Consider the following 27,419-nt stretch of genomic DNA (forward strand, 5'->3'; position numbering starts at 1 on the left):
TGAACCTGGGAAGTGGAGGTTGCAGTCAGCCAAGATCACACCACTGTGCTCCAGCCTGGGGCAACAGAGTGAGACTCCATCTCAAAAAATAATAATAATAATAATAATGCTAATAAAAATAAAAATAAAAATATTTTCAAAATATTTGAGAAGCTTGAAGAGTGAAGAGCTTCTCCCTGTCAAACTGAAGCCATTTAACTGGAAGAGGAGAAAGAGAACTCTCTGCCTTCCTATCTCCTCCAGCCATGGCATTTCCATTCCTTCTTTCCCCTCCTGACCAGCCAACAACTCACATCCTCATTTTGTTCTTGGGGTATGAGAAAACTTGCTGACATTGTGGAATAGGATGACAACTTTGTTCTGTTATATACTTTGTTTAAATTGCAGTGAATCATGGGGACAGCTATTTAAGATATTGGAGATTTAACGCTTTAAATCCATTCAATATATGGTAAATATATTGGTGAAAAAATAATTGCGGTTTGGCCATTCAAAGTAATGGCCAAAACCGCAATTATTTTCAATGGCCAAAACCACAATTGCTTTTGTACCAACCTGATATTAATCCTTATGGTATTAGTACATTGTTATGTTGCGTGATTTTTCTCTTGAGCTGACATGTGATGCCAGTTCAATATTTTCCCTCTATTCTGAAGAGATACTTTTCAACATTATCGAAGTGGAGAAATGAGATACAGCCTAAACATGAGAGAAAAGTTTAGCTCACAGAAGGACACGAGCTAGGAAAATTCTGTGTAAAAACTATCTAGCAGCAAAAATAAGATCACTGACATAGACGGCAAACACCCCCGCCAGGCAAACTCTAATGCTTTAGTGTAAAGGCACTTGAAATTTTAATGTTTTCTCTAACATGAGACTATAAACTTTTAATATACTTCTTAAAAATCACAAATGTCTACAAACTGAGTGATGTACTTCAAGTTAGATAATATACTTTTAATCTGTTTTAGTTTTTATTACACAGAACATGTAAGTATGATTTTTTAAAAGCACATAGATCTACCAATCCAAGTCTAATTTTTCATATTTTCATTTCTCATCAGCCCTTGTCCATTTCCCATAATACTGTTAAATAATTATAATTAGAAAAACACTATAATTTTTTCTTCAATACAATTGGTCACATTGCTTCGTCACTGTCATTTTGATAGTAGAGCATCAGCTTTAAGCATCAATTACATCGTTTTCTGTGGCTACTAAGTAATGAAGATTAAAAATAAATCTTGGTAATTATTAACAACTAATTTCCAAATTCATTCCCCAGAACATTGATCAACATCTAATCCTTTTACTTAAGAAAACAATTGTGGTTGCAGTTACAAAGAAGACCCCAAGAAACACACATCTTATTGTAACACAATGTCGTTATGTCAGAAAACCACATATATTTTTCTTATATATTGAGCAAAACAAATTTATTTTACAGATTTTAAACAATATTTTCCCAGATATTCATGAGATGTATACATTTTATATATTTAATAAAATGCCTATTTTAAGGTGAAATTTATTCTAAAATAGATTGGTGAGAAAACACAAAATGTCAACTTACCAGCCTTTTCCTTCTCTGAAATACCTGGAATAGCCTAAAAAAAAAGAAGACACAAAAATTGTGGTATTATTAGGAAGAAACATCAAAAAGCATCATTAGAAATAAAATGAAGTATAATTAATGAAGCAAAAATGAAATAGAGCCTGCCAACAGAAAAATTAGCATTTTGGTACTATCAGTAAAATCACTAGATCTGTCTTTGATAACTGTAAATCATCTTCTAATTATTCTCTTGTCTGAAGACAGACTCAAACGAATGTATATCCATATTATCTTTAACACTGGCAAAGGGCTGGGCGTGGTGGCTCACACCTGTAATCCAGAACTTTGGGATGCAGAGGCAGGCGGATTGTTGAGCCCAGGAGTTTGAGACCAGCCAGGACAACATGGTGAAAACCCATCTCTACAAAAAATACACAAATTGGCTGGGTATGGTAGCATGCACCTATAGTCCCAGGTACTTGGAAGGCTGAGGTAGGAGAATCACCTGAGCCTAGGGAGATCAAAGCTGCAGTGAGCTATGATCGTGCTACAGGCTCCAGCCTGGGCAATAGAGTCTGACCCCATCTCAAACAAACAAACAAACAAACAACAACATTGGCAATAAATGAATCTAAAAACACTTTGAATTAGGGTAGAATTTTTGTAGTTAAAATTTTCTGGTCCTATTTTTAGGAGACAGAAGCAAATTGGTTAGTTTCTGGGCATTTCAAATCTCTTCCCTGTTGCTTATTTTCTCTGTGCACTAAAGTGAGCTATCTTACCTCTCAAGGCTCAGGTTCCTTCTTTATTAATCACATCTAGATCATCACATCTACTTCACAGGATTGCTGAAAGAACTAAAGGAAGCAGCCTCTATAAAGCATACCAGATCTTCACAGAAAAGCCACTCTTACTATTTATTAAAATGGGCCTTGGTCCAGTGGGTTAGTTGACTGATGTGAAAGATTTAGAAGCTCAATCCCCAGCATTTATCACTATCATTATTTAAAAAAATAGGGCTCAGAATGAGATCTTTCCAAGAACTTAAAGCTTAACTGTCTAGTTCTACTGTTTGTGGATACCCCTAAACAAATGAAGCATGTTGACTTTCTGGTTCTCATTCATCTCAGTTACTCATGTATAAAATATAGTTGAGGATGTATTAACTGACCCATTGGGATTTGAAGCCTTCTACCCCATAACCACTGACCACAGGATAGATCCAAAGGTGATATTTTTTCATTTCTTCAGGGACAACATCCTCAGAGTTGACGTAAGAAAAGCACACTCAAATGGGTATTTGTGTGTGTGTGTGTGTGTGAGAGAGAGAGAGAGAGAAAGAGAGAAAGAGAGAGAGAGAGAGAGAGAGAGAAAGAGAGGCCCAAGAACACCTCTGTTGTGGATCAGCCCAAGAAAATAGCATCAATCTACATTTCTAGAAATAGCAAATATCAAGACGCCTATATCCTTGTGAAACATTGATTACTGCTGAGATCTTCACCTTTGGGATTTAGGGGATTTGGTTATTGATGTAATTATTCAACTAAGGTAAAGATTTCCTTATGGATAAAAAGTAGAGGCTGGGCGCGGTGGCTTATGCCTGTAATCTCAGCAATTTGGGAGGCCAAAGTGGGTGGATCACCTGAGGTCAGGAGTTCGAAACCAGCCTGACTAACATGGTGAAACCCTGCCTCTACTAAAAATACAAAAATTAGCCAGGCATAGTGGCAGTTGCCTGTAATCTCAGCTACTCAGTAGGCTGAGGCAGGAGAATCTCTTGAACTCACTGCAGAGGTTGCAGTGAGCCGAGACCGCACCATTGCACTCCATGCGAGACTGTTAAAAAAAAAAAAGAGATGTGGGGGTTGCTTTGGTAATATTAATTTATACTGAAAGCATATTTTGACTCAATCTCAATCTACATTTAGTTGTTCAGCGCTGTTCTCAGGGTGACTCCACATGCTCCCAAAGATGCAGATGTGTGGATTAAATGGCAGCTTGGGGGATCAGGCTCAGAGATCAGGGCTTCCAATGAATGGCATAGGCTGCCAGCATTTCCTGGGCATTCTTTCATTTATTAAAAAGTCATCTGACTTTTCTTCTTCTTCAAGAACTTCTCTGATTCAATACTAGAGGAAAGCAATTTCCTCCTTTTACAAGTGATCCTACAGTTTCGGTAATGTTTGTTTACTTTCTATGTGTGTCTTACAACATATTTAAAATTAGAATTAAATCCAAACTATGTATTAAATGTTAAGTCTAGCCCCTAAATTTACCCCTGATCAGGGGTTTTAAAATACATTCTCTCTTTTGTGAAAAGCAAACGAACAGAAAAATAAAACAGAAACCCTTCTTTTATCAACCAGACTGGAAAAGTTGGTGACAGGTAATTCAAGAATGTTCCTGAAGAAAGTTCCTCAGGATTAAAAATAGCTAGTGCTTACTGGGTGCTTAGTATGCATACGGTCCAGTTTTAAGCTTTTACCTGTAGAAATTCACCGCATCTTTAGAATACCCTGTAAAGTCCTGGAATGTAAAGTAACTTTTGTGAGGTCATACTGTCAGTAATGGAAGCAAGGTACAACACGGGCATGCTGGCCTCTGAGCCACACTAAACAGACTTATTTTGAAATGAAGGAGGAAAAAAGTTTGGATTGGTCTTATGATAAGACATTTACTTAGAACACAAAATACCTGTACAGGAATATTTTGTATGGGACATTTAGACATTCTCTAAAGAAGCCCTCTCTTCTCATGGCAAACACATTTAAGTCAAGTTGAATGCTTTGCCCCAAATCACAAGTTGACCAGTGACAAAAACAAGTCTTTTTTCTATATTTTATTTGATTTCAAAAGTATATAACCAAGCACGTGTAAGTAAGTATTTAATAAAAATGATAATCAGTGAGTTGGGGTATCAAGCAAAAATATATTTTAGCCTCCTTATGGCCAATGTCCATATGTCATGTAGCCAGTGTCAGTTACTTTAGAATCTCACCACACTCTGCATGATTTTTAAGCTACCAAAGCTCACTTCCACTACATAACTTCAAAGACCATATTACAATGTAGAGAAAGGATAGTCAAAGTGTAGTATTCCTAGAATTTTATAACTTCTTTTTAAGAGTAAAACCAGATAGTGATAACAGGTGGATATTCCTCCAATGGTTTATCTTTGAATTTGAGGGAGAATTGTCTCTCTAGAAAGTTGTTTATGAATAAATGTATTAAATTGTTAAATTTCTGAAATTTTCCAGAGATGAACGGCATTAGGAACAATTAAAAAATGTTGACCCTTTCTCTACAGTTAGTTAAAGCTGATTGTTAATTCTTAATTACATGCCTCACATTATCCTAGATACAAAAACTCTTAGGAAAGTTTTCTTCTTTGTGGAATTCATAATCTAATTAAAGAAGTTACAAAAAAGGCAAAGAATGGATGCTGAATGCGAATGATTAGCCACATCACTGGTTTGGCATTAAAAAGAGTGTGAAGAATATAGATCATTAGTACTATCCAAGTAGAAATGGAATGGTTTTCTTGGACATGAAACCCTTGGGCAGGAGGCATTGATTGGGGGATTCTTCTCGTCCTTGGTGTCTGAGAAGAGACCTGGATAGATTTGGGTCCATGTCCTGAGGTCCCATCGTGTCATATCTAGTTCTGGGCTCAGAAATAAAATTTCACACAAGCTGATTATATAATATGGTACAGAGTAGGTGTTCATCAACATTTGTGGAACTAAAACACCAAATGCCTATTTGTATATACGATTTAAATAACATGTATGATTGATGCTTATGAGAAAGCTCCCATAAAAGACATATTTTTGAATTCATTAGGGGCTTTTATTAATAGTTGCCATATGTTTCATTTGAACTGCATCCTCAGGAAGTGATTTAACGTTTCTTGCAATAAAGCAATTAAACAGGATTTTCCTGCTGGCCATATGGGTTTGCTGTAACTTCATATTTTTTTTCTCTTATTTCTCAATGGAACAAAGGAAAGTCTACAAATAACTTCCAAATGAAAGGGGAGAAGAATCATCCACAGTCTTTTGCTTTTCTTGTCTAAGATATTTAAATAATAAGATAGTACCTTTTCTATGGCTCCCAACCACCCTGGCCCCCTATACTGAGACCGTTTAATAGTTCTCCACATGTAAAGATTTCCACTGAAGCTGGCCAGTAAAGTGTTCTATTAATACAATCAAATTTGTAAAAAGCCACTTAAAAAAGCTTTTTTAGTAAAAGAGAAGGAAACAATTTGGTTTCTTCTAATGACATCTTTTAAAGCTGTATGTAGGAGCTTAGACTGTGTGCATGTCTGTTTGTGTTTTTGGATGTGAAAGATGGTTGGGGAAATGCTGATTTTGACATGCCACGTGGAAAGGTTCTAAACATATATTGATTCTTTGGGTCTGCTGCTGAGATGGCTTTCTGCACTTCCAGGAGAACCTCAGATGGATACCTTTTAGGAACTCACACCAACCACATAGAAGCTGCTAATATAAATAGCATCATAAGTAATAGGCATCATATCTGAATCCATGACAATTGACAGTCTGAATATCTCGTCAATGGAAACATTCTAATTGAACCAATTTCTTCCTGATGATTTTAGGAATATGCTATTTTTCCTGTTTTCTCTGATTTTAGGAATATGTTTTTCTATTTTAGAAATGAAATGAAATATTTCTATTCATTTTCTTTAATATGTTATTTTTTTATGCCATTTTCCTCACTTGTATGAAATATTTTCCTCCTAGTTCTTTAGAATCAGGAACATAGAATACTATCATTAGGAAGGACCTTATAGGCCAAACTCTTCAAACAACTGGCAGCTGTGATAATATGTAAATTCTCCTATGTTCCGTGAAGCAAATTTATTTTTTGTCCTGCAGTACACAAACAGAGCACTAGCTATTTTGTGCTTTCTCCTTTTATAGTCAGAGCTTTCTTTTACATGATTTCGAATGTTCAAGATGTTCGCACAGAAGTGTTTGGAGTGCTCTGTTTATCTCTATAGAAATTTTCTTCATTTGCCTTTTAAAAAGTGGCTCAATTCATAGAAAAATCAGTGACAGAGTAATTTACTCCTTTTCCTTTAAAACATTCACTTTTGTTCCCACAAAAATACGTTCCACAAAAAAAAATTGCAGAGAAATTCCAAAATAAGTAATTCTGTCCTTAGAAATTGCAAGAAAGTATCCTTCAGTGATGGAACAGCCCCTGTCTCAGATGAGGGCACAAGAGCCCATTGTGGGCACATGGGCAACAGGAAGTGTTTTGGGATTCACATTTTTTGGGAAGACATGAAAGAAAAGAAGGTACATGGGAAAATGGGTTTGTTTTCGTCTCTTCTTCATTTAAAGACTCTTTTGAAATCACTCCAGTCTGCAATATTGTTAGCCAGTCAATGATTCCAGTCTGCTTTCATTTGAACAAAGAAGTTTATTGAAAAGCTGTGTCTGATTGGCAATCTGATATCATCTATTTTGGTTTACAAAGTAATTCTCTAGCTTTGACAGTCATCATTCTTTCATTAAAAATATAGTCTCTTCTTGATGGAGAGGGATTTAGAGATCATTCGTGTTTCCCAATCTTCAGTTCTTCAAATACCAACTTCAGAATTTTTACTATATACATGTATCATCTATAAATTATTTACTTAATAATTTAATAATATCAAATTTAGATACATTTTCTATTTTTTACTTGTTCTAAAGAATAGAAATGCATACATTTATGGGTTTGATTTGTGGGTTATATTACTCATAATACATACTAGGATACATAATTATAAAATTTCAGAATGTTTACCCCAGTATCAGCTGATGTACCATTAGTACTATATGTACTATATTTCGCAAAACACTGATTTAGCTCTTTCTCTCTCATTTTGCCTATGAGGACGTTGAGACCCAGATAGGTTAAGTGACTTGCCCATTACTACAGGGCTTTTTGTGTCCAGATGGAAACTAGACTGGCATGTGTCTTTATAACCCTGTCTACTATACCATTATTCATAAGACCGATGAAGCCAGAGGTCATCATGGCTTCATCCTTCCTAGTGTTCATGATTCCAAATTAACTTAGTTTCTTAATGAGATCATAGAAGACAATGGAAATTCAGTTTCAGAAAAAAGAGATGATGTGCTGGTATAAGCATTGCCTTCAGGGACAAATATCTATAACCAAAGTGAAATATTAATAAATGCATGCACAATTATCTGAGAAATGTCATTCATGTTGTGCATCCTTCTTTTTCTAAAAAAAAAAAAAAAAAGGACACATCTTATTTAATAGAAGCTGTCACCCATATTGAGATTTAGTCCCCCACTGAAATCACTGACTTTAACAACTGTCTTTCAGTTTTGTAGACTGAAATTATAGCTTTATTTATATTATATGGTGTAGAAATTTAGGGTCTCAGCTTAAAATAGTTGTTTAAACATTTGAACAAAGGCAAAGTTGGTTCTTAAGGGATATTTTGGTGCCGCTCACAGGTGTGTCTGTTGGTTATCTTGAGCAGAGATGACACGACCCTCCACTAAATAAGAATGAAAGTTGGCATTGTGACCTTGAAAATTTTTTCTTTTCCTTTTTTCAACAAATCCTGCAGAATATGTTACTCCATGCTGTCTTCCGATAGCTAAATGTTGACTTTCAGGCTGACAAAGCTCTGGTTGAGGCCACTTTTATTTGGAAATGTGGTCTAAAATAAATACTAATCATTATTCTAAGTTTTTTAAAAATAATTTCTTTAGCAAGCTAGATAAACAGAAAGGGCCCCATGACTGGGCCACATTAACTTAACTCTTCTCTGTCTTTATTGAATTTTTTAACGATAATACTCTGTATCTCTAAGAAATTTACAATTGATGATTTATTCATGACATATCCTTCAGATATATTTTCATCCTCTAAATTCTTTTCAGAATGTAAGAAATCATGTCTTTCTCTGTGTTACTATTAAAGTTTATTCCAATTGAACATTGCTAACAGAAAAAATGCCTATTAAAATTAATGACTATATTTAAGTATTGCATATTAATATATTCATTCTGTCTATATTACATATATCTTCTTAAATTTGCAAACTCTTCAAAATAATTATTTTATTGTTCTGTATGTTGATTTGCCTGTGGTAGCCACTTAGAAATACTGACTATTCATGGTAGTTTTGTTTTTTAAGTCTGATCTATGAAAGTTCACAATTAAGGAGTAATGTAGACATGTAGGCTTATTTCCAGTGAAGATGATACTCAAGATAATTAACTTATTCAGAAAGCAATTGACTCAAAATAGCTGTTTATCTTTCTTTTTGTTGGACGATGTCAACCAGCAATTTATCTTGCCTTCGATGTTACACTCCTCATAATGATTCATTTTGTCCGTGAAGTCTGAATCGTAGCTTTTTGTTGGTGTGAAATGCTCCTTCTCACAGGATTTCCTGGGCATTACTAAGGCAACGTCCCTGCTGAAGATTTTTACTCACAGCAGTTTTCCTTAAAATGCTTTAGTGATTCTGTTTCTTCTTCTTAGAATGCTCATTCTATAGTAATGTGCTCTGAGATCCTCATCCTCGTGTGCCTAGGTCTAGTTAATCATAAAGACTCATGCAAAGTACTACCTACCTACACAGTCTTTTGCTAAGTGCAGTAAATTGCGGAAAAGAAATTGAAGACATGCTGTGAAAAGAAGTAATCTAATTGTGAATCCACATTGAGGACTGAAACAAAACATTAGAGGTGAATATGAACACGTACGAGGTTTCTTACTGCCACTTATTTGCGTGATGATTTTTGGCAGTTTTCTAGAACTCTCTGAGCTCAGTGAGATAGGGGTAGATATAGTAGCTACATCCTGGGGCTATTTGTGAGGGTTAAATGAAATTGCTGCATGGGAAGGGACTGTCACACAGTTCTATGATTGTGAATTATATTCCTACTGTTGTATTTGTTAATATGAGATTAAAAAGCAACTACTGTATATAGTTATTTGGAAATAATGCAAAGCAAGTATAGGTTGTCTGTCTCTGAGTCCTCCTCTTCCTCCAGTCCGCTTAACTTGTTTCCACATGTTTATTTCTCCTTTATTTATTTTGAATAATTTAAAATTATTTTCTGTGAGATTTTGAAAAACATTTTCTTTTTTTTCAACTATTTTCCTTAAGTTTTATAAAGCTCAGTGTGGAGGATATAATCCTTCTCCCTCACCTATAATTTGAGGTTTGTCACCCCAAACTAGCTATTACTAGCCATTACTATTCTTTGTGCTTTTAGGTAAGCCAGTGATGATATTCTACTTGGGTCTCCATACAGAGGAGCAGGCTCCCAGTTCTGTAAGTCCTGGAGCAGCAGACCTGAGGGCATAAGTGGAAATGATCCCTGTACCAGAAAATGTGGAACGTTTATATTCTGCACTCATGAGAACTTTGGGTGACTTCTGAATTGTAGGAGATCCCTGGGACCACCACTCGCATTTAATCAGAACTCTTCACAGGATTTATCACTTACTGAAATTTCCCCAAATGAAAATGAATTCCATTCACTATTCATAAATTATTGAAATGTATTCATATAATTACACATATAATATACATATATCGATATATGTATATTATATGTATATTTATAATATACACATATTACACATATATGTGTATTATACATATATTTATAACATAGATTACACATATATGTATATATAATACACATATATTATAAATATACATATAATATACATATATTATATTATAAATATACATATACTATTGGTCAATAGACTTAGATAAAAACAGAGGTAACATATTGGCTTACAGTTTAACATAATAGCATATAATATCTAGCTTATAAACAAAATGACGTGTTGTCAATCTATTTGTTTTGTGTATTTTCACTTAGTGTCTTATAAAGCTGAGAGATAAAGCATTTACTCATAGCCATCTTGGTCTGGTTAATTATTACCAATTATATTCAGATATAAGCTTAATTTCATTTTAATAATTCAATGCCTGCATGTTCATCTGTATTACTAAACATTTGCTGATATTCCCACCATTTCATAACATCCAACTTAAAAACTTTTGGTAGATCCAGGCTTCTGGTAGAAACTCAAAACATAAACCATTAAATCAGAACCACAAAAAGAATACAGATTAAAACTACTTAAATGATATACATAAATCTCTTTATGACGAACCGTAATCTTGTTCACTGAATTGGAATTTATTCTTATCAAATATGACTTCATAAAGTGGGCTCTTGGCTGGAGCCCAGAAACATTTTTATTATGGGAGATATTCAGTGTAGTGGTAACCACCCACAAATTTGATATATCTTATGCGTGGTCTAACCTAGAATGTACATCATGATACCAGGATCAGTAAAATGTAGGTTTTATTTTGGCTGAAAGTAAGGTATTCTAACGTTCTGCAGCTCTAATGAAGGTCATCACTTCAGGCCTGAGAGTGTGCAGAATCTACTGTAAGTGATTGGGAACTAAGGAAGAAGTTTATGACACAGAAGACTAACAGAACCTGATGAATGGCCTGGTGCAGTAGCTCATGCCTGGAATCCCAGCGCTTTGGGAGGCTGAGGCAGAAGGATCCCTTGAGCCCAGGCGTTGGAGACCAGCATGAACAAGATGGTAAGACCCTGTCTCTACGTACCTACATACATACATACATGCATGTTAATAATAAAAAGAAATTGATCAAAAATTTCATGAGAGGTTTCTGGAATCAGGACGATAATCAAATAATAGCCAAACATTTGGTGCTTTCAAAGTGGTAAATTGTGTTAACATTGAGATCTCTATAAACATTCTGCTCTTTGAGGGCGAATGCTTGGGCAGAAGAGATGTCCTTGTTGGCACCTCTGAGGTACAGGTCTGAATCTATCTATAAAATGTAAGAGGAGTCTGCTCTATGGTGTCAGAAAGACAGGTTAAGTTAGAGGTGAACCTGATGTTGGAGCCTTTCAATTGCCTGCACTTGATAACATGGTAACTATTCTGTGACCTCGCTCCTTAAATCACAGGAGCCCAACTCGATTTCTTCTTCCCCATTGATGACCTAAGTCCCCGTATTTTGCTTGTTAATTTCCATTTGCTGCCCAGCCCCCTCACCCAGATTTCCTTTCTATCCCATCATCTGTGCAGGAAGGGTGACCTGGATGGAGACAGGGAGTCATATGCTCAGGTTTGCCTGGGATAATCTTGGTTTAACAGATCTCTTGATCAGTTTAACATTTGTCTCAAAATGTTCATTTTTGATGACATAAAGTTATTAGTAGTTACATTAAAATTATTCAGGGTGGGTTTGTATTTCCAGCTTCTATAGTCTTGTCTAGTATTGTGTGAGATGCATGTGCAGAGAACTAAGTTCTCACTTTAATATGGGGTTAAATCTGAAAGACTATTAAGTGATAAACAGCCTCTCCTTCCCTGACCCCTTTCAGATGTAATCTAACCAACACCTCCCTTTCAAGAACAGCATGCAGGTTGCTTACTGGCTTAACAAAGTGTACTCAGACACACTGGTTAGGGACAGCTAACTCTTTCTGATTTCTGCTGGTGATGGAAGTGTCCAACGATGCCTCCCTACCAGCCACTTGGTCTACCAGTCAGTGTGGTCTGGTGCCTGCTGCAGCCTGTAGGACCCACAGAGTCTGACAAGGTAGAAGGGCAATGTGGGTTAGGTGGATGTGAGATATGCAGGATAAACAGAGGTGCAGCAGTTTTGTCCTAGTATATACAGAGTCATCAGTGAGTTCTTGGTATCATGGTTTTGTTATTTATTGTATTGTATAAAGCTCCAATTATGTAGTTAGATAATTGTTGAGTAGCATGTTTCTTTTTTTTTTTTTGCAATAATGGTAATTAATTTTGACAACTTTCTCAACCCTCAAAAGTGTCCCAGTCTGGATGATAATTTATATGAGAATGCTTTATATGGATTCCATCAACAGGGTCCTTATTCCTCTTGGCTTCCAGGTAGACTGGGCCCATGGCAAGCCATAGAAGGAGACAGAAGGGGAGGAGAGTGAGGTTGGATTACCTACTACCCTGGATCCTACCTGATATGATTGCCTGGAGCTGATTGTGACTTTTCACCTGAGGTCATTGGTTTTCTTAGGGCAGCTGACTTTGCGGACTTTTTCCCCTCTGGGTTTTGTTACTTGCTTCCTTCTCTGGTCTTTTGGGCCTTGGGGTGATCAGCTCAGCTGCTACTAACCCCCTGGTGACTATAGTATGCTTTGTGTTTCTCCTACCATACAACTTTGTGAATAGTCCCTGTGTAACTAATCCCTTCTCAAATAATCTTGTGTTAAATATTTCTTGTATTTTCTATTGGATTCTTAATTGAATCTATTCCTTTTCTTTTCTTCTATGAATGAGCATTGAAGTTTCCTCTCTCCCCACTCTCTTCCTATGTGGAGAGTTATGTGAGGCATAGACTGTAATAAGTGAAAAAAGTCTTACATCATTTATGTACCACTAAAGTCTACCTTAGTTCCAGAAAACTATATTTCAAAATGGGTCAATGAATTCTGAGCTTTCTGTGGGATGTAGTTTGTAGCACTGACATATTTTCAATTTAGACTAATGCTGAAAAGATTCAAATCATCAAGTATAACGAAGGTAGCAATAAGCCACATTTTTGTGGGTTATATAAACATAGATGGGAGGATAATTAACTAGCAAGTATAAAAACACTAATGTCCAGACTGAATTGCTTCAATACTAATTTTCTCTAGAAAACCCATTAAATAATTTGAACATTCAAGATAAAAGCATGGACTTTATAGACATAGCCCGGTTAACTGAAATTTACATGTAACTTTAGAAGTTAGATAAGATTGCTAACTAAACATTTTACAAAACATATTTTCAATAATTATTTATCAAAAGCTGGGTAAAAGATAGGAGGTGAAGAGAGAAGGAAATAAATCTGAATTCTAGGAGAAAAGATAGAGATGAAATGGCTGTGGTCGGTAATTTTTTGACCAATATCACTGAGGCATAAAGATCGCATCTGTACTGGGCTGTGTCTGCTGTGTGGTGAGGGGAATGAGGCCTGAATTAAAGGCTCTGGGAGGTGATACATAGGGAGAAAGTATAGAAGGAAAGGGAGAAGTTCGAATTAGGAGACTTAAGAGGATTGCATTTACAAGGGCAGGCAGAAGTTGAGGAGAGTGGAAAGAGGATTGAGAAAGCAAAGTCAGAGAAATAAATTGTAGTCAAGAATCCAGTTATAGTCCTCAAAGTGGCCAGCATTTTGTGAATAACTAGGAAAAGTGATGGTAAGTCGCTTCTGTGACATGGCGGAATAGGCAACACTTACTTAGCGGTCACTGTAACTCCGCGCTTAACTCTGCACGGTAACTCTGCACCGTAACTCTGCCAGGCAGTTTTCTAAGTACTTGGCACTTATTAACTTATTAATAATCTTTCTAAATTAAATTAAGTTTATTTATTTTTAGAGACAAGGTCTTTTTGTGTCACCCAGGTTGGAGTGCAGTGGTGTGATCATAGCTCACTCTAGCCTCAACCTCCTGAACTCAAGTGATCCTCTTGCCTCAGCCTCCTGAGTAGCTAGGACTACATGCATGCACCACTACACTCAGCTATTTTAAAAAAAAATTATTTATTTTTTCAGAGAAGGGGTCTTGCTATGTTTTCCAGGCTGGTCTGAAACTGCTGGCCTCAAGTGATCCTCTTGCCTTGGCCTCTGAAAGTTCTGGGATTACTGGCATGAGCCATTGTGCTTAGCCAAGTAATATAATCTTAAAAACTACCAAAGGGTAGTTATTGTTACTATATCATTCTATATATGAGGAAATCAAGTCAAATAGAGTCAAGGTCATATAATTGACCCAGACCTCACCATTGGTAAGTGTCCATGTCAAGATTTGAACCGAAGGTTTTAACTTAGTTAAGTTCACGTTCTTCCCTTTTCTTCTACACAGCCTCTTTAGGAGTCACATTTTTGCTTTACTGCACATATCCTTTACCATAGATAACAGTAGGAAAAAAGGAAGTTAGAAACTAAAGATATTGGTATGGTTTTAATTACTAGTAACAAACAAACAAAACACCCAGTTGGAACATGGGCTTAAAGAAGTAATTGAACACTGATCATCCTTGAGATGCCTATTGATTAATCTTAAGGGAGCAGGAAACATTAATACAAAGGTAAGCCATGGACACATTTTTCCCTTTCTACATGTCAGTCCTCGGCCAGCTGAACCTTCCCTCTCTTCTTTCTGAATACCTTTGCTAGCTAAGCGTGCACTTAACAGAGTAAAGGGAGAAATCATAGTTTTTTTTTTTTTTTTTTTTTTTGAGACGGAGTCTTGCTCTGTCGCCCGGGCTGGAGTGCAGTGGCCGGATCTCAGCTCACTGCAAGCTCCGCCTCCCGGTTTCACGCCATTCTCCTGCCTCAGCCTCCCGAGTAGCGGGGACTACAGGCGCCCGCCACCTCGCCCGGCTAGTTTTTTTGTGTGTTTTTAGTAGAGACGGGGTTTCACTGTGTTAGCCAGGATGGTCTCGATCTCCTGACCTCGTGATCCGCCCGTCTCGGCCTCCCAAAGTGCTGGGATTACAGGCTTGAGCCACCGCGCCCGGCCGAAATCATAGTTTTTATGACCACACTAGAAAGTGTTTATACACTTTCACGAGACAGATTGAATGCTCTGTGGTTTAGCCTCGTGTAATCTCTCTCCTGCAAAGAAACACAATTGAGTGAGGTTAACTCCAAAGCTGGGTGCTGACAAGGAGCACTTAAAATAGAGCTGGATTTTGCAGACCTGGAATTCTTCATCAATCAGCAGTGATGCTAACGGGTCTATTTATACCTATAATGGGGATACCTTTCATCAGGCTCAAATGTAATTGGTTTAGTAGCTGTGTAGTTTATAAAACTGTTTCTGATTAGAAGCACATCAACAAAATAAAAAACACTCAAAAAAGTGAAAGTAGCATATTGTAAGCATGTAAAAGACACCTGGTCTTAAAGAGAAGTTTTGCATTATAATTAAGATTCCATTTTCGCCTCCCTTCCCAACCCCGCCCTCCACTGGCAAAGAACACTTGCAAACATCATTCTCTCCACAACTTTTCCATTATCATCTGTTTCTTCCTACCCAGGTGATATGGTTTGGATGTGTGTCCTCACCCAAATTTCATCTCGAATTGTAATCCCCAGTGTTGGAGGAGGGGCCTGCTGGGGGTGATTGGATCATGGGGGTGGATTTTCCCCTTGCTATTCTCCCCATAGTGAGTGAGTTCTTACAAAATCTGGTTGTTTAAAAGTGTGTAGCACCTTTCCCCTCACCCTCTTCCTCCAGCTCCAGCCATGTAGGATATGCCTGTTTCCCCTTTGCCTTCCGACATGATTGTAAGTTTCTTAAGACCTCCCCAGCCATGCTTCCTGTACAGTGTGTGGAACTGTGAGCCAATTAAACCTATTTTCTTTATAAATTACCCAGTATCGGGTAGTTCTTTACAGTAATGCAAGAGCAGATTAATACACCAATTTCTTTCAGTATCCTTCTCCAACCATTGTTTAATTCTTTTTTTTTTTTTTTTTTTTTTTTTTGAGATGAAGTCTCACTCTGTGCCTGAGGCTGCAGTGCAGTGGTGTGATCTCGGTTCACTGCCACCGCTGCCTCCCAGGTCCAAGCAATTCTCCTGCCTCAGCCTCCCAAGTAGCTGGGATTACAGGTGCACGCCACCACGCCCAGCTAATTTTTTGCATTTTTAATAGAAATGGGGTTTCACCATGCTGGCCAGGCTGGTCTCGAACTCCTGACCTCATGATCTACCCACCTTGGCCTCCCAAAGTGCTGGGATTACAGGCGTGAGCCACCGCACCTGGCCCATTATTTAATTCTATAACCTTATTATTAGGGCTGACAAAATGCGGTGTGGATTTTAAGTTATTAAAAGTTATTGGCACTATGTCAAATGAATTCTAGTTTCAAATATGAACATTAGAATAAAATGCTGCTTTGTTATCTTACATTTCTTGCTAATATCCATTTGGGATATTTGGTCTTATGATTTCTGCTGTCTATGAAATGGGTTAAAAACATGACTATTAACTCTTCATTAAGAGAAGTTCAGATCCTCTTTGTGTAACTCTAACCTTTGTACTGGGTGCAACTTCATCTAATTATCTATCTTTTGGAATGAACAAAAGAAAGTATTTGTAGCACATTTAAAAATAAAAACATGAAAACGATGTGTTTTTTTCTTTTTCAAGGATTATAATAGAGCAGGGCCCCAAAGCCACACAACTGCTATACTCCTACTGTGGTTTGGATGTTGTCCCCTCCAAATCTCATGTGGAAATCTGATCCCCATTGTTGGAGTTGGGGTCTAATGGGAGGTGTTTTGGTCATGGGGTGATCTCTCATGAATAGATGAAGGCTCTCCTTGAGGGTAGGTGGGGTGAGGTCTGGTTCTATTAGTTCCCGTGAGAAGTGGTTGTTAAAAAGAACTTAGGCTGGTCATGGTGACTCATGCCTATAATTCCAGCACTTCAGGAGTCCAAAGCAGGAGGATTGCTTGAGGCCAAGAGTTCTAGACCAACCTGAGTAACATAGAGAGACACCATCTCTACAAATAAATTAATCAATTTTTTTGAAAAGAGCCTGGGACCTTTCTCCCCAGCTGTCTTTTGCTTCCTTTCTAGCCACGTGATCTCTGCACACACTGGCTCCCCTTCCTTTCTGCCACGAGTGGAAGAGCCCGAGGCCCTTACCAGATGCAGCTGTACAGCCCGCAGAACCATGAGCCAAATAAACCAATTTTCTGTATAAATTACTCACCCTCGGGTATTCTTTATAGTGACACAAATGGACTAAGCAGATCCCAATTACTTAAAATACAAAATCTAGTACCAGGAAAGAACTTTAAAAAAATACTCACATTTACTAACCTATGTGCTAAACAGGGAAGTAGTCTATAAAAAACTGGAAAGTATTAAGTGATTCAAAAATGAGATACTGGCCGGGCACAAAGGCTCATGACTGTAATCCCAGCACTTTGAGAGGATCTGGCGGGCAGATCACGAGGTCAGGAGATTGAGACCATCCTGGCCAACATGGTGAAACCCTGTCTCTACTAAAAAGGCAAAAATTAGCCGGGCATGGTGATGGGTGCCTATAGTCTCAGCTACTTAGGAGGTTGAGGCAGGAGAATCACTTGAACCCAGGAGGCAGAAGTTGCAGTGAGCCGAGATCACACCACTGCGTTGCAGCCTAGCGACAGAGCGAGACTCAGTCTAAAAAAAAAAAAATAATAAAACAAACAAACAAAAACAGATACCTAAACAGTTTAGAGCATTTTAGTAGCAAAGTGAATGTCCCTAATGTAATGAGGCTTTTTCCTCTTTCCAGTTAGCAGCATTCTTTTCTCCAGGAATTCACCATCATACAAGCCTTGAATCAGGAGGGTAATTCATTCAGTTATAAGGAAAACAGGTTTTCTCAATTTTCTATCATTTTTGTAAAATGAGATCCAAATATACTTTTAAAATTGGCTGTTATTTGCAGGCCGTCTTGATAATAATTCACACCAAATCCACATAGGCCAGATGAGACAGCCGACCTATTTATTTATGTGTCTGTTATTGGAATTCAGTAAATGTGCTACATTCTATGTTGTCTATTTTTAATTCCTGCAAATCTTTTCTTTAGTATCTGGGTCAAAATTCCATTAACAAATGCTGCATTTTCATAGATCCTCTATTTGGAGAACTCTGAGTACTAGAAAATTAAAGATTTATTGAAGTAGACCTGAAAAATATTTCTATTCAAATGCATTATTTACATTGGGGTTTTACATGGACTTTTCTTTCAAGAACTGTAATAAATTTTCCTTCATAACAAAACTTCAGAATAGAAAATACCTCAAAATTGCTTTAATTAAATGTGTTAATTTCTTAATCAAAACATTTATATTATTATCTATCTGGCTAGTTTGATTAGTACCCACTGCTGTTGAATACCTTTGATCATTTTAGCTTTGAAAGAATGATATATCAGTTGCTAAAATAAATAATATAATCTTAATTGTTTTAGTTACATGTTTGAAAGCTTCTAACTCTATTTAAAGTACAAGTAAGTTGGGGGCAAGTATGATAGTATTTATATTTGCTTGTACCCCATAAGCCCTTTTTTCACTTTGTTGGACACAAATTTTTACATTGAATTTTACTTATAATCTTGAATTTCATATACATCTGACATTATAACATATGATTCAGCTCAGTTGAACTCAGTTGAGGATTTATACTGGGTATCTAGAGACCTCAGATCTAGTCCTGCGACCTTAAGAAGGTTAAACACTTTAGATCACAGTTTTCTTAGTTATAAAATTTTAGCATATCTTTAAAGTTCCAAATTTTGGATAATTCTTAATCTGTGCTAAAACACGCTATGTTTCTTTTGGAAAAGTGTGTCAGTAAAAAGCTGAGCCAAACTGGAATGAGTTCTAAGAAGTCATATTTCTTTACTGCGTGGGGATGGCAATTCTCATAGAGCTTGCTATGATGAGTTTTGAATGTGTCCACAAATTCTTTAACACTCCCCCTTTTAAAAGGCGAAGCCTAGTTCCCTTCTCTGATAGACTATGGCAGAAGTGATGGTATGTGACTTCTGACACTGTTCCATAAGGCACTGCAGTTTCCCTCTTGCTCTGTCTTTTGGAAGGTTTGTACTGGCGAGAGCGAGCGGTCATGTCATGAGGATACTCAGGCAGCTCCATGTGGGTCACATGGCAAGGAAGCGAGGCCTCCAACAACCAGGTGAGTGAGCCTTACTGAAGACAGACCCTCCAGGCCTAGTCAAATCTGTGGAAAACCCTATGACATAGGCTCCGCTAGATCCACTCAACTAAGCTCTGCTCCTGAATTTCTGCCCCATGGCAATGGTGTGAGACTGTAAGTGTTCATGATGGTTTCAAGTTGCTGAATTATGGGGAAATTTGCTATGCAGCAAAAAAAAAAAAAAAATAACAAATGCATTTCCCTACTTATTTAAATGAGGAACTTATGACTATCTTTTATATACGTCTGCGAAACTATGACTCAACTGAAAGTGTATCTTATTCCCTAAGGAATTAGGTTTTCTTAAAGCTCCTTTAGAAGATGGTTTTGTGTTCCAAGACATTAATTTATACCTAATATAAAAATTTAAAATTTCTCCTGCTATAATTAAGTTGCATTAATTTACAAAATGGAAATAGGCAGAAAGTGGGCCTCTATTCTTTGTTATTATTCTCTTCCATCATTCTTTGCAGTTAAGTATTTTGCTTGGGTTGATGGTCATCCTTTATTAATTTATATTTGTTGAGCTCTCTTGTATATTTTAAGTGAAAATAGGAACTATATACAGAATAATAAAAATTGATTTCTAAGCTTAAGGAACTTAGATTTTACAATAAATATTAACGTGAGCATACATAGCCAGGCATATGGTATTCGTGCCCTTTTTTTTATATATACATAGAGATAAGGGAAAGCAGCAAAATGAATACCTTATTGTTTGGAATATTTACATATTTCATTTAATCCTCACAGCAATCTTATGAGACATAAAGTAGGCATTTTGTTAATTGGTGGTATTATTTCTTTTGTAAATAATATTTTTTTATTTAAATATTAAATAAATATATTTCTGATTCTAAAATAAAAGTATTTTAAAGAGTGATGATTTGGAAAGATGCTCCAGCAAGGAGTTAGTGTAAATCAATTCAGCAAACTGGTTTATGAATTATGTGAGACAGCGAATGTGTCCCAGTGTCCTTAATACCCTGGCTGAATTACAGCCTGCCAGGAGGTGCCACTGAGCCTGCTGGGGACAGACCTGTTACTTAAGAAGAGTTAACAAAGTGTCTGACAAATGAGACTTATTTTATTTTGAGTCTTGCATCAGAAGGAGATCTGAAGGTGTTTTTAATTTTTTTGTTGTTGTTGCTGCAGATTTTTTTCAAATGTGCTAACAGAAGACTTTCCAGAAATACCACTAAAAAGCAAACTCAAGGTTTTTAGTAGTTCATATTATTGAGGCATATGTAGTAGACATGTCTCTAGTGCAATTCTTCAAAAATGACTTTAAAATTAGCCTGGTGTGGTGGCGGGCGCCTGTCGTCCCAGCTACTTGGGAGGCTGAGGCAGGAGAATGGTGTGAACCCAGGAGGCGGAACTTGCAGTGAGCCGAGATTGAGCCACTGCACTCCAGCCTGGGTGACACAGCGAGACTCCGTTTCAAAAAAAAAAAAAAAGACTTTAAAATAAGATCTAACTTTATCAACATAATATAGTTTTATTATACTTTTTCTTCTTTGTGCTAACCTGCATAAGCTCTTAGCTCCCAAATTAAATATAAACCATGTACTTTTACTTATGAAATATAAAATAGAAGTTACTTTTTAAGATTAGAGTCTTATTGCATACCAAGCAGTTGCAGAGTCTTTACTAAACTAGAAAATTTTGGATTTAAGCCAACCAAAATGCAATTGTGTTTTCCTTAATGAATCTTGAAAGTGTTTCGTGTGTGTGTGTGTGTAGTGTGTCTGTATTTTTAGGGTGACTGTTGGAGATTAAATAGACTTTTGACAACACTTTGGTGATACTGTGCAAAAAGCAGTTACCATAAAATAATCCAAATGATTATCTTGTTTGTGTTTTTAAATACTGAATGCTAAAATATGTCCCAAGTTTCTTCTTCTTGAAATGAATCACATAGAAAACAGCTATAACAAACGTACTGGAGGTAAAGTTCACAACAGAGAAGCTTCTTTTAGCATTCTGTAACTTGTGGCAATTTATAAAACAACTAGGTAAAAACAAAAGGAAGAAAAGACAAATCTCAGAAGTTGGTCAGGGTAGGCTGTTTGCTGGTATGGTTTATTCAGAGCTCTGGAGGTCTGGAAAGGAAGTAGGAATGAGACTAATGAGCTTTTAGTTTTCAGAACAGAGCCAGTCCCTTAAAGAAACTGATTATTTCATGGATGGCAAAAAGGGGTAATGTGATACGTACAAGACATTTTTTTCTTGCTTCCCATAGTCCTACTAAATTGCACAACACTTCAACACTTCCCAAACACGTAAACATGTTCTGGGACAATAATTCTGTACACACGCACACAGAAAATCTCACAGGGCCATATACGCTGGTGTAAAATATAAAAGGTGGTTGACGGGTGGGTGGTTTCTGAAGCCTGATCCTAAGGTAGAGACATAAAGCATGGTGTCCAAGAACAACTCTTAGTCAGCCATGGGTCTTTCCTGTAAAGACCAACCTCTGAAAACATTTGGAAAACGCTATAAAGATTTAAGAACTTACAGAAAAAAGAATGTTTGGCATTATCACTGATGAAGTTCAGGACAGAATATTCTCTGGGAAAAATGGGCGTTAAGAGAAAAGATTGTCTTCTTGCATCACATGTTAAAACATGTAGCACTTTATGTTTATTTCCAATTAAAGTAAGAAAATAACTCTTTCAGTCAATCATCCAATATATAATAAAGACAGTACAGTTACGCACTGTAATGATGTTTTGGTATACACAATGTTGGCCCCATATGATTATAATGGAGCATATATAGAAACCTGACACATGACACTTGATATTGGCATTGCATAGTAGAGGAAATGATTGACATTCAGCAATGGTGCTGGGCTACTCGGTTTTTCTTATAAAAACATATAAATAAAAAAATACCATCTAGGTTTGTGTGAGTACACTCTATGATGTCTGCACAAGGATGTGTGTCACCTAATGGTGCAATTCTCAGCATCCCTGCTGTTGAGTGACGCGTGACTACATTGCAAGGCAATGATGAGGACATTAAAAATTATGAAAAATGAGATCGAAGAGAGAGAAAACTAATCCACATGCAAATTTCACTAAAGATTCAAGAGAGAAACATTTGACCAGAAGAGGATCTAGCTTTTTGCTTATGGAACACTGGCGTTTACAGCACAGACCTATGTACATCAGCTGATCTCTACTTAAGAGTTGGGGACATGTTATAGTAGAACATCCAAAGGCTGACCAAAAAAATACATATACAACTATTATGTATTTATAATTTTTTAAAGAAAAGTACATATAATTGTGCATATAATCGTGTCATTCATAACTTAAGAGCTGCCTACTACTTTCCCTACCCCGACTGGAGCCAGCTTATTAAGTTAGACAGCAATATTGACTCCCCATTATCTTTTCTCCACCAAGTTCACCAAAAGAGCCTGGCAAATCAGGTACGTCTAAGTTGTAAAGTGGTAAACCTGGGACTCCTAGGTATTCCCTTTCCAGGTTAGCTAGACCAGTGGTTCTCAAACTTCAGCGTGCATTGGAATCATCTTCTGGGCCTGCTCTCAAAGTTTTCTACTCCTTAGGTCACTAGGTCAAGCTTTGGGCTGAAGAAGTTATATGTTCTTCACGTTCTCAGGCGGCACTGCTGAGGCTCTAGGACTCATATTTTGAGAAGTACTGAGCTAGGAGAACACACTGGTGTGACTGAATGAACTGTTGTGGCATATGGCTGTGCCTGAGGTGATTTTGTGATCAGTAGAAACAGACCACTTGCAGTATTTTTTTTTTTTTTTTCCTGAGACGGAGTCTCACTCTGTCACCCAGGCTGGAGTGCAGTGGCGCAATCTCAGCTCACTGCAAGCTCCAACTCCCAGGTTCTCGCCATTCTCCTGCCTCAGCCTCCTGAGTAGCTGCGACTACAGGTGTCCGCCACCATGCCCGGCTAATTTTTTTGTATTTTTAGAAGAGACGGGGTTTCACCGTGTTAGCCAGGATGGTCTCGATCTCCTGATCTCGTGATCTGCCTGCCTTGGCCTCCCAAAGTGCTGGGATTGCAGGCGTGAACCACTGCGCCCGGCGCCACTTGCAGTTTTAGGTCATGTGGAGTAGACATCAAAGAGTGATGCCCCAAATGAGATCTGACCAAGAAAGACTATTTCTAGAGTTCAGATAGCAATTGCTAGATTTACAAATAATGTAATTACATTTTGCTGGTGTTTTGTGCTTATAGTTATTAAAACATAAAACATTTTATTTTATAATTTTTTATTTCTGGCATTTTTTTCTTTGTTGTGGGGGGCAGGTCTCATTATGTTGCCCTGGCTGGTCTTGAACTCCTGGGCTCAAGCGATCCTCCTGCCTCAGGTTATCATTATTAGGATTATAGACTTAAGTCACTACCCCAGCTGAAACCTATTTTCTGTTTCCTGTATCCACTGCATAGTATTCATCCACCCACTTGACAAAAATGTACTGAGCCTCTACTCTGTATCAGGCACTGTGTTAAGTACTAGAGATATTAGCAGTAAACAAAGGTAGACGTTGTCTCTGGCCTTATGAACCTCACAGCATAGTGGGGGAAGTCAATGTTAAACAAACAATTAAACAAATGGCAATTAATTAAACACCGTGGAGAGTGTTAGAAAGAAAAGTTCAGAGAGGGCAACTTCATTGAGCTTTTCTGAGGAACTAACATTTGATTTGACACCTAAACGTGAACGAGGCAAAATATAGGTGGAAGAGCACTTCTCAAACTGGGAATTACATGTGCAAAAGTCATAGGTAAGAATCTTGGCAAGAGTTCCAGGCTAGGATCTGAAAATCGAAAGGAGTAGCTGGAATCTGGTGAGTGATGGAAAGGAGAGCATGAGATGATGCTGCCGAGGCAGTGACTAGATCAGGCAAGCCCTTGTAGTTGATGCTAATAAGCCCTGAGCATCTATACATGGGTTTTAAATAGATAAATGATGTGATTTGTGGTTTCAAAAGATCTCTGTGGCTGCTATGAGGAGGATGTATCTGGAAGAAGGTGATGAGAGTAGAGATGGCATTGACAGGTAAGTGGTAACAGCTCAAGAAAGAACTGACTGCTGATTAGGCTGGGCTGCTAGTGATGAAGATGGGGAGAAGTGTTCATACCTCAGTTATATTTTGGAGAGAGAGGTATGTTTTGGTACTGGGTTAATTGCGGGAGTGTCAAAGACATAGCAGTCGAAGAAGACTCTCAGATTCTTGCCCTGTGAAGCTGAGAAGATGAAAGTACCATCCATATAGGTAGAGAAGACTACAGCTGAAGTGGACTGGGTGGTAACAGGAGCTGAATTTATTTTTGGACAAGCTCAACTAGAGAGAGTTGTGAAACTTTTAAACTGCTGGTTTTAGGAGTCTGGAGGTGAGAATAGAGGTCTGGGCTGAAATATAAGTTTGAGGGTATCTGAAGCTGGGGAGATGAGGACCTTATAGTTTGAGACTCTGACATGGGAAGGGAGTGGGCTTGAGACTGGATGCAGGTGTTCAAGGGCCCAATTGAGGAGGAGCCAGCAGAGTGAAGTGATGAGGACCAGCCAGAGGTGAAAGGGGAAGACCAGAAGAGTGTGATGTCACAGAAGCGGAAGGAACAGACTCTTCCAAAATGAGCTGGACAGTCAATAGGCTGGAGTGATATGGGATCGGGTAAGATGAGAATGTAAATGTGATCATTCCATCCTGCAATGTGGAAGTCACTGAAAAAAGTCAGCAAGGGTAGATGTGGAAATGTGAAGGGGATAGGAAGCTGGATCAGAACGAGTTGAAGAGCAAGTTGGAGGGTAGGAAGCAAGGACATTTATTCACTGAATCACTGATCCAGACATTGATTCATCCAATTCATTATTTGAACAAGTATCACAGGAGCAGCAACTCAGCTCTGGGAAAAAGATGAAGAACCAAGTCCTGCCTTGGAGTGGCTCATCACAGTCTAGATGGGGAGACCAAATGAGTAAATACCTTTTCCTCATCCCTTCTTCCTAAATTGAATCTGAAAACAAATATTACTTTCTGGATTTATGACTATCTGCTGGTCCCATAGAACTTTCCAATTTTTTCACATCAAGACATACATTCATAGAAAATGATAATATTGGCCCAGATCATTGGGATGCATAGAAGCGGGGTCAAGATTGGAGTTGTATCTTAGAATTTACTAGGATATATCCCCGTTGTTGAATCTAGACTGTGGAATAAATGGAATGTAGTCATCCCCAGACTGGTTTAACCCCAGTCATCACCTAATCTATATATGGTAAATTCTATCAATAGCTACCTTCTTCCCATCACAACTATAGTTCAGGGAGGCTAGAAGAAAGAAATGACTTCTAAAAGTATTGACTTTTTTCTACTAAATTTTGGGGTAACTTGGTTTAGGGGTATTTTGGGGTAACTTGGTTTAGGGGTATTTTTAACTCCTCATCTGTTCTATGATTAGGAAATATTTTCACCACTAAAGTAGAATTTTTCTGTTATATATTATGATTTAAAATCTTTCTGCATATTCTTGTACATACATTAGAATGTCATACCTTGTTTCTCCAGCAAAACTCTTAGGATCCTTAAGAACAGGAGCTGTGTATATATTTTCTTTCTTTTTGTCCTCTCTATGCCAGTGTGGTACCTTTCTTGTGGTAAGTAATGGTTATTGATTGATATATACACAAGTACATGAAGTCCATGTTTAATACTCAGGTTTTATTGTTGCAGAGTTTGAGAAAAGAACATTGCTTCATTATCCAGTGTTTATTTTTTATTTTTATTTTTACATTTAGAGACAGAATCTTGCTCTGTGGCCCAGGCTGGAGTGCAGTGGCACGATCATAGCTCACTGCAACCTCTAACTCCTAGGCTTAAGTGACCCTCCCACCTCAACTTCCTCAGTAGAGAAGACTACAGTTGAAGTGGACTAGGTGGTAACAGGAACTGTTATAACTATAGTTGTGATGGGACTACAGGTGCACAGCACCATGTCTGGATAATTTTAAATTTTTTTGTAGAGACAGAATCTTGCTATGTTGCCCAGGCTGGTCTTCAAGTGATCCCCCTTTCTCGGCCTCCCAAAGAGCTGGGATTGCAGGAATAAACCACCGCACCCAGTCTATTATCCAATGTTTAAAAACAAGACTGATTTTTGCCTTTGGGTGGTTGACTCATCTGATATCAAAAGAACCCAGTACAACCTGGCAGAGGTGGAACGTTAGCAAACTATGTACACACATGTTTTTATTTTTACGTACTCAGTGGAATCCTCATGAACTTTTGACTGAACACGAAGGTCTACCTTGCTGAGCTAGGTTACAGGTCTGTTGGATCTCTACCTCTTTTTCCGTGCCACCCTCCTTTAGCAGAATGTTGTGTATTCTGTGAGCTCTGAGCAAATATTAATTCTAGATAATTATATAGGCCAGTACATTCAAACCAGTCACTAGTTACCTTCGTCTACATCTTCTTTGCTAATCAAGGGCCTTCCTATCAGGAAGCTGTGATGTCTGCATTGTGTCAAGGTCCCAGGTCACGGGTACAGACAACAAACACACAGTGACAGGGGATGAGGTGACCAGGGGTTAGGATTATTACATCTGTCTTTCCTCACTACCTTCCTTTTGAATTTTTTAATCTTGTTTACTTGTTAAATTTTTCTTCAGACTCTGTGCCTCTACAAACCGAACATGATTCAAAATACCTTTCCTTACAAGGCTCATTTTCATGAGCCTGGAAACAGGTTAGCCTTATAGATAGGTGTTCCACCCTCTGCAAAATGTTTACACACTTGAAGTTAGGTTAAAATAAGCATAATGGATAGACATGGAGAGGAAAAAAAATAAAGCAAAGAATAAATCCAGAAAGCTCACAATGAGCACCAAAGGTATCCGAACCAGGAGGAGAAAAGCTCACTATATTCTTTATGATTCGCCCGGAGCCAGGTTCCTCTGGTTCCTTTGGGTGGATTCCTGGTCTCTTATTGCAGCCTTCTAGTAAATAAATGGTCACAGTGGTT

At 37.6% G+C, this 27,419-nt stretch overlaps 1 protein-coding gene across 4 annotated transcripts in view; it reads right to left on the bottom strand.

The window, feature by feature from the left end:
* The window catches only part of DLC1 (DLC1 Rho GTPase activating protein), a 427,762-nt gene that overhangs the window by 217,346 nt on the left and 182,997 nt on the right, over window positions 1-27,419 (bottom strand). For all 4 annotated transcript variants that reach the window (XM_073017948.1, XM_037983780.2, XM_073017949.1 and 1 more), the window contains exon 5: window positions 1,574-1,607. In XM_073017948.1, coding sequence (XP_072874049.1) covers window positions 1,574-1,607 — 34 coding nt within the window. The remainder of the gene's footprint in view (window positions 1-1,573; window positions 1,608-27,419) is intronic.

The sequence above is a fragment of the Chlorocebus sabaeus genome, chromosome 8 (assembly GCF_047675955.1).
Source record: "Chlorocebus sabaeus isolate Y175 chromosome 8, mChlSab1.0.hap1, whole genome shotgun sequence".
Taxonomy (NCBI): Eukaryota; Metazoa; Chordata; class Mammalia; order Primates; family Cercopithecidae; genus Chlorocebus; species Chlorocebus sabaeus.